The following is a 13,809-nucleotide window of genomic DNA, read 5'->3' on the forward strand; positions in this document are numbered from 1 at the left end:
AGTTGGAAACCTCATATGTCCAAAACTGGATTCAGCTCAAAACACGCCACGTTTCAAGCTTGTGGATCTGCTACTTTTGGTGCCTTTGTGTGACGCTGTATGATCAAGTAGGGCGTTACATTTATGGAAAAAACACAAAAACCTAGAATATGGAGATAAGGGGTTTCTGCCCGACAGCAACCATATTTCCCTTTGCGTCCCGCAGGAAGCAGACAGTAATGGTAGTGGTAGAGTTGGACGCCATCAGGGTTTTCAGGCAGGGCTTAGCATAGTGGTCCAATCAGCTGGGTTCTAGGACACTGGTTCCAATGTCCGGTCCGGGGACTACCAGGGGTCCAAATAGACCCCTGTAACTATTGACAGTGTGTACACTCTGTGAGTTAAGCCTGAGGATTTTACAGTGAATAGTGGGGACCCAGAGATTTTATAAAAGAAAATAAAATGGGGTTATGTGGCCATATGAAGCTAGGGGTACTTAGAATACTAGTACTTAGATTCTCAACAAGGTTGAGAATCACTGAACTAAAGTACACTGCAAGCCCTGTAAAATCCTCAGTGTTTATTTAATGCTGAGAGTTACAGACGTGGTCCATTTGGACCGCCGATAGTCCCCGGACCAGAGGTTGAGAACCAGGTGGCATAGCGTCCTGATCAAGTGGGTTTCTAGGAAGATCTGTCATCGTGGGGGCTCCCGTCCGAGTTCTCCGTCTCGGCTTCCGAGATGGCTTGCATGGGAGCCGTGTAGAGGCGGCTACGTGTGCTGTAGCGGCTGCTGTTGGCCACCGGGGGTATCCGGGAACGTCCCTGCCTCGACGCGGCGGACATGGGGAAGGCTTTTGGAGTGAAGCTCTCGGCATTGGACCTGGGGAAGAGGCAGGGGAACTGGATGGGCTCCAGGCCGGATACGGGGGGCTCTTGCAGCCCCCCCGGAGAGCAAGGCATCTCCTCGGCCTGCTTGAAGGGTCCATCCTGGAGGGGGTCCCCAGGGGACTTGGGGGTGATTGGGCTCTTGAGGATCTCGGTGGCCGACATACGGTAGCTGGAGTCCGAGCGACTCCCTTTCTTCAAGAGCAGAAGCTTGAACTCTTCGTTGGAGGTGCTGGATTTCTTGGCGCTGCGGTAGATGGGGACCGGGGTCCGTTGGGACCCGGCAGGAGTGGCCAGGGTTGCCGCCATGGTCAGAGGAGGGGCCGGTGGGATGACGTTAACGGGGACAGCGCAGGGGGCCACCGGCGCCGCAGGACACAGACGAGACTTCGCGTTCAAGTCTCCAGAATCCTTACGGCCCAGGACCTTCCTCTTGGATCTGAATGGAATTGAGAAACCATCAGTGCACCGCAGTCATCCAAAAACACACCTTTTACTGCAGACCTGGGCATTGTACAGCCCACGGGCCAAATACGGTTGAGCATGCAGCTCCACAACACGGTAGGCGCATGATTACCAAACTTCCTCGCAGGAGGACAAGTTAAATCTCTAACCCGCCTCGCCAATAAAGTTAACTTAAAAGATGTGTTAAGATGCTGCATCGTAAGGCGGTGTTGCGCCCCGAATGTGGCATGCTTCTGAAGTTCAGAACGCTTGGGCGATGCACCGTGAGCTTGTGGATTGTCTGTTTTCAGTAAGTAAAGTAAATCTGGCAGAACGTGCACACATCAATGCCTGCCAGGCTGCCAAGTCTCAACAATATCATCACTGGTTGGCTTGTTATTGTGTTTTCAGAACGTCGTTGTTTAATGGTTGTCTCACTCATCTCACGCTGATAGTAAGCAGCGTGCCATGTGGGTTGTGAAAGTGGCACCTCCAGGGTCCTCCGTATAACAATTATTAAGAGAGCTACCTCTGTTCTCATTGTTAAAATAAAATGCTAGTATTTACAGGACTTGTGACAAAAGTCAGTAACTTAAACAGTAACTTAAACTAAAACATAGTTTTCAACTAGGAAAGGAAACGTCTCAAGCCTGCAAGTAGAAAGTAAAAAAATCACACCCATGGGAAGTGAGGGGGCGCTCTTATTGTACATCATCATGATGTAAAATAGTCACTCTGCCTATAATTTGAGTCAACTGTTTCACATTTTGTTTACCATTGCTTTGCAAAACAATGTAATTTACTGCTTTTTATATAGAAATAAAATTGATATTATGCATAATTAAGTTCAGCCTTTTGGCCCGGCCCTCCAAAATATTTTCTGTTTCTCAGTTGGCCCCTTGGGAAAAATAATTGCCCACCCCTGTTTTACTGCATGTTCTCTCCTAGATACAATGATTACATTTAGTTAACCACAGTATATAGTATTTCATACAATAAATAGTGGAAATAGCCGATCTATACAAGCTCTTAACACGTCACATCATATGACTCGTTGAGCTTGTAGATTGGCGGAAGATGGTGGACAACTTTTGTCAGTTAGAATGTGACTGTACTGTATGACCTACATTTCAAGAGTTATAGGCCAAAACGTGAATCCGCTTGCTATAGCTATGAGTCAGATTTGAAAAATATATGTTGGCATTTATTCCATGGCCTATGGGAATGTGTGTGAAACAATCCAACACTGCATCCATGATTTGAGACATTTTGTTCAAAACGGGCCGCTCCGGCAAACCTTGAAAGCCAATCTTAGCCAATCAGGATGGAATATGAAAAATTGGACAGATCCGTCTTGATCAAATACGGTAATAACTATAGAGATGTACTGATTAGCGTGATGTTTGGACAGAATCTGTAGGAGTACTGATACCATATTACCACCCATGATATGTGTGGTATCAGTGGAAAATTTCCCACCGATCGGCTCAATGGTGCCAGAGATTAGCTGCTCACAGACACACAGAAATAGCCTGGCAGAGACAAACAAAGTACGCTACCTGTGTATCATAGCAAACAGATCCTCGGTCGTGCGGGTCTTATTGGGTGACGTGAAAATGATGTCATCGTCCACTTTGGTGTCGTCCATCAGAGGGGAGAGCGAATTGTCACTGGGCGTGGAATCTGCAACATGCACCATCCCTATCACATGTTATACTGGGAAGCACCATCATCCCTATCACATGTTATACTGGGAGGCATCATCATCCCTATCACATGTTATACTGGGAAGCACCATAATCCCTATCACATGTTATACTGGGAAGCACCATCATCCCTATCACATGTTATACTGGGAAGCACCATCATCCCTATCACATGTTATACTGGGAAGCACAATCATCCCTATCACATGTTATACTGGGAAGCACCATCATCCCTATCACATGTTATACTGGGAAGCACCATCATCCCTATCACATGTTATACTGGGAGGCATCATCATCCCTATCACATGTTATACTGGGAAGCACAATCATCCCTATCACATGTTATACTGGGAGGCACCATCATCCCTATCACATGTTATACTGAGAAGCACCATCATCCCTATCACATGTTATACTAGGAAGCATCATCATCCCTATCACATGTTATACTGGGAAGCACCATCATCCCTATCACATGTTATACTAGGAAGCATCATCATCCCTATCACATGTTATACTGGGAGGCATCATCATCCCTATCACATGTTATACTGGGAAGCACCATCATCCCTATCACATGTTATACTGGGAAGCACCATCATCCCTATCACATGTTATACTGGGAAGCACCATCATCCCTATCACATGTTATACTAGGAAGCATCATCATCCCTATCACATGTTATACTGGGAAGCACCATCATCCCTATCACATGTTATACTGGGAGGCATCATCCTCCCTATCACATGTTATACTGGGAAGCACCATCATCCCTATCACATGTTATACTGGGAAGCACCATCATCCCTATCACATGTTATACTGAGGAGCACAATCATCCCTATCACATGTTATACTGGTACTGGGAAGCACCATCATCCCTATCACATGTTATACTGGGAAGCACAATCATCCCTATCACATGTTATACTGGTACTGGGAAGCATCATCATCCCTATCACATGTTATACTGGGAAGCATCATCATACCTATCACATGTTATACTGGGTGTAACCAGTGATGGAAAAAGTACTGATATTTTGTACTTAAATCAAAGTATCAATACTGCAATATAGAGATACTCTGTTACTCTGTTAGATAGCCTAGGCGGCGGCCTACTGTCAGATGTCCATGCATGCAAGCAGTCCAAATAGCCTACGTTTGGATTCATGAATTAAGGATCGAGGTGGTCTCATGTCGCCAATAAATGTAGGCCTATATATGAAACCACTATAGTGTCCCAATTACGCAGTAAGCAAATTAAATAACAAACTCAATAGAATAGAAACTGATAGCCACTCGACCATGCTCTCTCGCATTTTGAGACAGAGAGAGAGAGAGAGAGAGAGAGAGGTGTTTGGGCAGCACAAGTCACAAAAAAATCCATATGAGTAATAATGATATAGCTAGATCATGAAAAAGGGGGTAAAGCAAGGGTAGTGCAGTCAGTTGCTAATACAACAGGCTTAAAGCTAGTTAATTGTCAGCATTATTTTATTGACAGGTCAGGCCGGCCTGGCCGGTAGGCCTACACAGCAAGCAGCGCCACATTTAATTTGCAAGTCCTTATAAGGAAAGTTGCGTGGAACAATCGGTTAAGTCATGGACATGGCCATTGGCCAACACATTACTGTGGGTCCTCAGCCAAAGACGTTGAGAACCCCTGGTCTACCACGGGAATGGTCTGCTTAAATCTCTGCTTAAAGGTTTACCTTTACTGAAGTAGTCTTCGGTGTCAGGAGTGGTGGAGTCATCTCTGCCCTCGTGTACTTGCTGATGATGATGGGCACTTCTGGTGGCACCTGATGATGTCACTTCCTCCTCCTCTTCCTGTTCGTCGTGTCTTCCTTCTCGTGCATCGCTGATTGGATAAGGGTGCGATGTCTCCGCTGTGGTAGCAGGCACTTTGACTGAACTCGCCCAGGGCCCTGAGTCTGAGTGGGTTGAGTGAGTCACCCCAATGTCTGAGTGGGATGCCCCAGCAAATTCGTACGCCGGGGGAGGGTGGTCTGCCCTCAGGCATGGGAGATGCCTGGCACACACAGCCCTCGGTGGCTCTCTCAGCGGTAGAAGTGCCAACTGTTAATGCAATTAATCAATTGAATCCATTATAAAAAAATAATCGATAACCGTTTTTTTATTTAGTGGTAAATTCTTTGAAAATGTAAAAAAAAGAGAGAGAAAAGGGAAAATATCAGGTATATATCAGGTATATATCAGGTATATATCAGGTATATATCTGGTATATATCTGGTATATATCAGGTATATATCTGGTATATATCAGGTATATATCTGGTATATATCTGGTATATATCAGGTATATATCTGGTATATATCAGGTATATATCTGGTATATATCTGGTATATATCAGGTATATATCTGGTATATATCTGGTATATATCAGGTATATATCTGGTATATATCTGGTATATATCTGGTATATATCTGGTATATATCAGGTATATATCAGGTATATATCTGGTATATATCAGGTATATATCAGATATATACCTGGTATATATCTGGTATATATCAGGTATATATCTGGTATATATCTGGTATATATCAGGTATATATCTGGTATATATCAGGTATATATCTGGTATATATCAGGTATATATCAGGTATATATCTGGTATATATCAGGTATATATCAGGTATATATCTGGTATATATCAGGTATATATCTGGTATATATCTGGTATATATCAGGTATATATCAGGTATATATCAGGTATATATCTGGTATATATCTGGTATATATCAGGTATATATCAGGTATATATCTGGTATATATCAGGTATATATCTGGTATATATCAGGTATATATCTGGTATATACTGTACAAAGCAACTTCTTGAAGGGTAAAAACACCAAAAGGGCTTCCCGTCTTTAAAGGGTTTATCAAATTCCATTTAGTCAATTATAACAGAAATGCTGATTTGTTGAAAAAATCAAAAATCAAAAATAAAACAAAGGATAAAAAAGTACTTCTTGAATATTCAATGAATGGACAAAGGAATTGATAGAATAATCACTAAGTAAAATAATCAACTCACTGGCTCTTCCTCCTCCTCTTCCTCCTCCTCTTCATCCTCGTCCTCGTCCTGAGAGAACGTCCGCTCCCCCAGCACCCTGAACTCGGGGTGCGAGGAGTGTGCGAGCCCCCTAAACTCTGTGTGTGAGTGGATGTGCGTGTGCAGATCCACTGGCGACGGGTTGGGAGCGCGGGGCACGGGCCGATGTATGGGGGAGCTGTCGTCGGGGAGAATCAACGGCGGCTCGACCCGCGTTCTGAAGGCCGTCATGGCCCAGAAGGTTCCGGGTCCGTATCGGTCCTGTCTGAGCCGCAGGCTCTCGTAGGGCGGCGGCCCGTCAGGGTGACGCTGGGGGTGCGGTGGGTGCGAGTGTTCGGGGGAGGAGGTGGGCTCCTGCGGAGGTGGGGGAGGCCTCTGGGGCGGCGGCCTGCGTGGAGGGGGGGGCCTAGTGCTGATGGGAGGCGGAGCATGATATTTGGGTCTGGTAGCGGTTTCGGCTCCCGCGGCCGCCGTGTCTTGGTCTGTGGTGCCAGAACTGTCGGCGCAGCGTCTGACCGAGCGTAGCTGCACCGAGCGTAGCTGCACCGAGCGCAGAGCAGAGGGCGTGATGGCCAGGAGATTGGAGCTGGGGATCAGAGGGATGGGGTGGGAGGCCAGCGGGTTGGAGGTCAAGGCCTCCGCGACGGTGCTCTTAGCACCGACGGAGGCGGCAGCGGCAGCTCTGTGCTTGCTGTGGTAGAGCGTGTGCATGTGGTGGTGGTGCGTCCGGTGGGACAGTGTGTGTCTGGCGTGAGCTCCGTGGAGGACACTCAGATCCAGCTGCGACGGGGGAGGGGGGAAGTCAGGGTCTCTCTTGTAGGAACTGGCGACGGAAGCACCATCTCTGGGGAAGTGCTGCAGTGAGGACAGGGAGGACTTCCTCTCTGGCACTTTGGGCTTCCTCTTGCCACTCGTGGGAGACAGCAGGGGACCCGGGAAGAACGCCGCCGAGGAAGAGGGGAAGGTTGAGGTCGGCGTCTCCGATTGGCTGGAGTAGCCGCTGGAGGGAGAGGCCAGGCCGGCCAGCTTCTCGGGCGAGCCGAGCTTGAAGTCTCCGTCTCCAGGCGGCAGGAGCGGGCTGGACACCCTGGCGCCCGGAGCCTGGGGGACCGCCTGGGCCTGCGTGTCTGAGGAAGAGGAGGAGCTGTCTGGGGACTTGATGCACTCCATGACGGTGGTGCCTGTGGCCGTGCTGGAGTTGGACATGGACGTGTACTCGCCGTTGGTGGACCTTACTTCATTGTTGTGTAGCCACAGATCTGCATAGTCGGATTGCACCGCGCCTTCGTCTTTGAACGAGTGTGTGTCGGCAGAGCTAAAGGATATGGGTTCAACCATGTCCACCGTGTTGCCTAACCCCATCCCCCAAGCTCCAAGAGGCTCTGCTACCAGACAGGAGGTCTCTAGTGGCTCTGGAGGTGCCCCGAGCTCCAGCTCCAACTCCAGCTTCTTATCTCTGGAAGACATGGCGAGGTCTTGTTCACTAGCGGTCTTTGGTTGATCCTGATCCTCCCGCGCGTCCGTTCCCACATCCACACGGCCGCGCGGCTCCTTCAGCGACGATTTCCGCATGGGCGGCGGAGGTTTGGCTTTTGGTTTCCTCACCGGACGGCAGGTCCTACCCAGGCTCATAGTGCCTGCTCTGAAATCGGCCTGGGCCTGCGTGTAAACTTCATGGGCTACCGGTGCTGCCACAGTGTTGGATTGGGCACAGTCAGACCCCGGGGCTGCATAGTATGAGTATCCTCCGTAGGTCGGGGTGCATTCCTCGAAATGCACAGACGAAGAAGAGTAAAAGCCCTCCGGGTTGGATGTGTACAGTGAGCCAGGCTCTTTGTCAGTGTTGTTGGTCGTGTCAGTGGTGAAGCAGCCCTGGGCCTCTACAGTGCGTTTGGGGCTGTACCCCTGGGTGGACCCACAGCTCTGGCTCTGGCTGTGGGTCTGCTCCGGCTCCTGGTCCGGGTCCGTGTGGTCCTGGTCCGCGGGGTAAGTCCACTCCCCTTCGCTGGCCGTGCTGACCCCCGCGTCGTCCAGCTGGTCCGTGGCTGACGACGTGAAGGAGCTTGACCTGTGACCCTGGCTCTGGGGCCTGGGGGCAGGGAAATGTCACCATTGTGACATTTTTAGTTGATGATTCATTCACGTACAAATAATTGCAATTAGCAATTTTATTGTGTTTTTAGCAATAGAACATTGGCTTTTAGGCTTGGTAAACAACAAATACTGACAATACACAGATATGACCAGTACCTATAATAAAAATAAATAATGCACTATGGCCAAAATAGGCTATAATTAATCATTTAACACTTTTAATAAAAAAAATAACTTTGGGTTATGCACTCGGTATGAATAGTTACACTTTTGAAGCGGAAGCTGCTCATGTCATCATGTGTTGTGCAAATGTGCAAACACAGCAGCAAGATTTGTGAGCTGCTGTGATAGGAGAAGGATTGATATCCTTCTGGAACACAACCACCCTAAAGACTAATCATTGTGTGTGTTCCTGCACTGAGTCTGCATTGAGTGATCTTATTCTTGATACATAGAAATTGATTTATTGAAGATTATGACTTTCAAATGTACATTCATTTTGTTTTGATTGTACTGTTGTATTGTTATATTGTGCTTTTTGCTTTGGCAATGTAAACGTATGTTTTCTCATGCCAATAAAGCCCTTTGAATTGAATTGAATCAATGTGTGGTGTGTGTGACTCATTTACGACCGTCAATGTGTGTGTGAGTGCTATGGACATGTCCAAAGCGACCCTCAGCTCATACAACCATGTCTGTGGACATGGGAGCTGAATCAAATTCATGTCTAACTTTGTTACCGTTCTCTGTGTGGTGTTGCATGTGTTAATAATCAGCTTAAATTTGGGCAAAGTGAAAAGCGTGCTTCCTCACTGTATGCACCTATATTCTAATGGTCATGCCTGTGTGCAGGTTCAGATGAATTGCTCGACCCATTGATGGAGAAAAATGCGAATCAGATGGACGGACAGACAGATGGATGGACGGACGGACGGACAGACGGAGGTTTTATAATAGGATAATGTAATTCTGTAATAATGTGTGCCAGGAACGTAATGTACCTGAGGTCAGAGTCCATCGTGAAGCCCTCATCAATGGCAATGGGCACAGTGTTGAGTGACAGCTCTGAGTCACAGTGGGAGGAGCCTGTCAGCGGAGGGGAGGAGGGAGGGGGGATGGTCTCGGAGGTCTGGGAGGGGCAGGTGGAGCTGGAGCCGCTCCAGTTCCCACTGGACGACTGGTGATCCTCCTTGTGGTCCACGTGGCTTCCCAGGACCCCTGTGGTGCATGGTAGACACATGCTTATTATAGGTAGGTAGGTAGGTAGGTAGGTAGGTAGGTAGGTAGGTAGGTAGGAAGGTAGGTAGGTAGGTACTGGTAGGTAGGTAGGTAGGTAGGTAGGTAGGTAGGTAGGTAGGTAGGTAGGTAGGTAGGTACTGGTAGGTAGGTAGGTAGGTAGGTAGGTAGGTAGGTAGGTAGGTACTGGTGGGTAGGTAGGTAGGTAGGTAGGTAGGTAGGTAGGTAGGTAGGTAGGTAGGTACTGGTGGGTAGGTAGGTAGGTAGGTAGGTAGGTAGGTAGGTACTGGTAGGTAGGTACATGCATAGATATATATAAAGTCTAGATGGCTCAAGGCGGAGTTTCTGACGTCGTTCACCCGGTGGCCATCTTACTTCGGGGCTACAGTACAGTATGTTCAATGGCAGCTCAAACAAAAACAGTCATAACTCGCTCAAATCTTGACGGATTTACAAACGGGTTGGTTTATAACAAACGTTGTCAACGTGGCTATGATTCAGGACGCTTATCTGCTTAATTTAGTTTTTATACGTATGCGGATGTCTCTGACGTTTATAACAAACCAAACCGTTTGAAAATCGGTTGAAAATTGAGCAAGTTGTGGTTATTTAAAAGTACATGCCCCATAGACACAATGTTATGTGGCCCTGAGGTAAGATGGCCGCCACGTAGCAATGTCGCTCTCCATTGGCCAGAGCGCGGGTGAGCCATCTAGCCTTCTTATATATATCTATGGGTACAGGTAGGTAGGTAGGTAGGTAGGTAGGTAGGTACTGGTGGGTAGGTAGGTAGGTAGGTAGGTAGGTAGGTAGGTAGGTAGGTAGGTAGGTAGGTAGGTAGGTAGGTACTGGTGGGTAGGTAGGTAGGTAGGTAGGTAGGTAGGTACTGGTGGGTAGGTACTGGTGGGTAGGTAGGTAGGTAGGTAGGTAGGTAGGTAGGTAGGTAGGTACTGGTGGGTAGGTACTGGTGGGTAGGTAGGTAGGTAGGTAGGTACTGGTGGGTAGGTAGGTAGGTAGGTAGGTAGGTAGGTAGGTAGGTAGGTAGGTAGGTAGGTACTGGTGGGTAGGTAGGTAGGTAGGTAGGTAGGTAGGTAGGTAGGTAGGTAGGTAGGTAGGTAGGTAGGTAGGTAGGTACTGGTGGGTAGGTACTGGTGGGTAGGTACTGGTGGGTAGGTACTGGTGGGTAGGTAGGTAGGTAGGTAGGTAGGTAGGTAGGTAGGTAGGTAGGTAGCCATGGGTAGCCCACAGGTCAGGAGCGTATCTCCTGTTTCTGTAGGGTGAGGTGGCACATGCAACAGCTGTGCCAGTTTTGAGGCCTGTTGTCAAAAATATTGTCTAATACTAAACTAAAACTAAATGAAACTAGCAGACACACTTTAAAAACGAGTCAACACTAAACGGAAAAACTCAAAACAAAACTAGAACAAAGGGCTCTTCGGAGCACAGGTCTCCGCCAGGCAGGTAGGTTATTGTGGCCTCCTGGTAATAATATGTGAAAAGTATGGCATTTAGTGTTACGCTTCTCACGACAATTGGACGCTGCATTCATGATGTGAGGCATTTTGTTCCAAAAATAGACCTGCTGGTGGCACTATATCAGGCCAATGTAGGAAAGGTGGGATTTCTTCCCTGGCCTCGTGGGAATGTGTGAAATGTCACGTAAATCGCACGCTGCGTTCATGATTTGAGGGACTGCCTTCGGCCTGGTGGAGAATTAAAAATAATGAAAAAATGCACAACTAACCCTGGGTGGACACAGAGTGGATGGGGCTGCTGAAGGTATCGGAGCTCGAGGAGATCTCACAGCTGCCCATGTCAGCCTTGCGCGGCAGGCGAGAGCGGCCTCTCTCCATCCAGCTGTGCTCCGGGCTCCCACCTAGGGGCGGGACCATATGAAAATCACAATTATTGTGGGCAAAATAATTACAATTTTCACTAATCGCCTCGTCCTTTATTGTGATAAACCATTGGTTCTCGACCTTTTCAGGTCGCGACCCCTCAAAGTAATCATATTTGAACTGGGGCCCCGCCAAAATAGTCATTACATTCAGCTTGACTCAGTTCCACAGATAAATATTGTGAAAATATGGCGTTGCGAGCCGTTGTGATTATTTGTTATTTGACTCCTATAATGTAGTTTGTTGAATACTTTTGATTTGATTTCTTTCTTTTTTTTCTTTTCGTTTTAGGTATTAAAAACGGTCTTAAAAGTCCTTACATTTTCACTTTAATGTCATCTAAAAAACAAGCAAAAAACAACTCTAAAGGCCCATTCATACTCCAGTTTTAGGTGATAAGGTAACCACCGAAAACTACAGCATGACGCCACGCCGCGCTGGTAAGCGACTCACCGCTCACCCAAACACATATCTCTTGTTTTGTTTACTAACCAAAGTTTCGGTGGTCACCTTATCACCTAAAACTGGACTATGAATAAGTGTCTTAAGTGTCCCCACCATCCTTACCGCCCCCTCCTCCTCCGCCTCTCTCCCCGGACCGCTGCAGCCTCTTCAGGCTGCCCAGCTGCAGCGGCTCGGGCGCCGCCTGGTCGTCGGTGCTCTCCTCCTCATCCTTCATCATCATCATCATCATCCTGGGGCTGGGCCCGCCGGGGATGAAGTCCTCCGCCTCGTACGGCGACAGCTCCTCGTCCTCCTCCTCGTCGTCGTCGTCGTAGTTGTCGTCGTCGTCGTCGTCGTCATCGTCGTCGCTGTCCATCAGCCGCCCGCCCTCCCTGGGCAGGCTGCGCGAGCGCAGACGCCCGCCGTTGGCCGCCACGCTGCCGTACGCCGAGTCCGACTGGTCGCCCAGGGAGGAGATGTTGCCCGTTGAATGGGAGAGCGAGGCAGGTATTCCCTGGTGGCAACGCTGTGCTCTGATTCGCCGTCTGGACGGAGCCGCTGTCGCTGGGGGGCCGAATGGACAGACAGAGACAGGGATACTCATTCTCATAACTAGGGCTGCTACCACCAACATGACATTCGCTGTTCTCTGCCTATAGTGTGTTTTTGAGTGGTGCAACCACTCCTATACGGAGCTTTGTGTGTCTCTGGCTGTGTCCCTGTGTCCCTGGCTGGCTGTGTCCGAGCACGAAAATAGTGTTTGGTTGGTTTTCATCACCAAGTGTCACTGTTGTGCAGCCTAATACACACACATATATTAACTGTATATATGATGATTTTGGGTGTCATTTCTCAACCGTTTCGGACGCGGGGCGTCTCGCCGGAACCGGGGTCGGCACCCTGGCTCATTCATGTGGGTCTGGAAGTTCCGGGAACCCCCTGGGGACCCCCACACAGAGTTGCACCACTCACTTCACACGGGTGTGATTTTTATTATGTGTTTCTCTTGTATACTGTATGCTCTGCATGCACTTGGGTCAACCCTGGTTGTTTTTAACAATCAAATCCATTTAACTGATTATGCAAAAAAATATTTATTATCAAAACTTTATAAAATAATAGATTAGTAAATGGTCATTCTAGGGGAAATGTAAAAGGAAAAAAAGAAAAACAAGGGGGAGGCATCATGTGATCTTTAGTGCCCCTCAAAGTGTTTCCACCATCTGTTGGGAACCGGTTCAGTTCTTTTTGGTTCTTAGTCCATGAGCCAGAGCTCCAAAATTGGATGTTAATTATGAATTGAGTGGGCAAAACCATACCTATATTAGATTGTTATCACCATGAGACTTCCCCAATTGATTACTTACACGAAGACAATGATTTATTCTATTACAAATTACACATTTTTAAATATGCAAATGAGGCATTATGTAGGAAAATATGCAAAATAATAGAAAATATGAAAAAGCTACTACTGTGGAAGGGTTATCATGTATTCATTTACATGTATTGATCCTATAAACAATGTAATATAGGTCTAGTGTTTTCCACCAATTTTGGAGCTCTGGCTCATGGACTAAGAACCAACCGGTGGAAAGGGGGCCTGTGTGTGCTGTGAAAATACTTACATGCGATGAGGAAGTCATCCGTTTGGCAGCCAGAGTCGCGTGTGTGATGAAGGCGTCCAGTGAGTGACAGTTCCTCCTCACACAGAGATAACTGATGTGTTTTGGCGTGCACAATCAACGTGCGCTCTCTCGCCACCGGCGACTCGTCTGAATCTGCAAAGGCATAACATTTGTATTTATTTTGCTTCCTTTGGTGCTTCCCTGTCTTCTATGGTGCTTCCTAATTACTATGATGTAGAGCTCTTCGTGGGTCAAAAAAAAAGGTCCTGAAATCCGAAATTAATCTGTGACATTTTACTGATTCCGAACCGTTCCGAAAACATTTTCAAATAGGAAAACCGAGCCCGAGTTGGATCTGTGACTTTTTCGTCCTGTTCCGAGATTTCTTTCAAAAGGCGGCACCGCGCC

General features: G+C 47.6%; 1 protein-coding gene across 1 annotated transcript in view; it reads right to left on the bottom strand.

Annotated features, from left to right (window-relative positions):
• Positions 1-663: 663 nt before the first annotated feature.
• nhsb (Nance-Horan syndrome b (congenital cataracts and dental anomalies)) overlaps positions 664-13,809 on the bottom strand; it is a gene marked incomplete at both ends in the record, with an annotated part of 83,460 nt that continues 70,314 nt past the window's right edge. Inside the window, 8 exons of the mRNA XM_079496725.1 lie at positions 664-1,306; positions 2,871-2,994; positions 4,734-5,082; positions 6,084-8,190; positions 9,197-9,413; positions 11,176-11,307; positions 11,897-12,337; positions 13,402-13,554. Coding sequence (XP_079352851.1) covers positions 664-1,306; positions 2,871-2,994; positions 4,734-5,082; positions 6,084-8,190; positions 9,197-9,413; positions 11,176-11,307; positions 11,897-12,337; positions 13,402-13,554 — 4,166 coding nt within the window. The remainder of the gene's footprint in view (positions 1,307-2,870; positions 2,995-4,733; positions 5,083-6,083; positions 8,191-9,196; positions 9,414-11,175; positions 11,308-11,896; positions 12,338-13,401; positions 13,555-13,809) is intronic.

The sequence above is a fragment of the Electrona antarctica genome (genome assembly GCF_951216825.1).
Source record: "Electrona antarctica genome assembly, chromosome: 3".
NCBI lineage: Eukaryota > Metazoa > Chordata > Actinopteri > Myctophiformes > Myctophidae > Electrona > Electrona antarctica.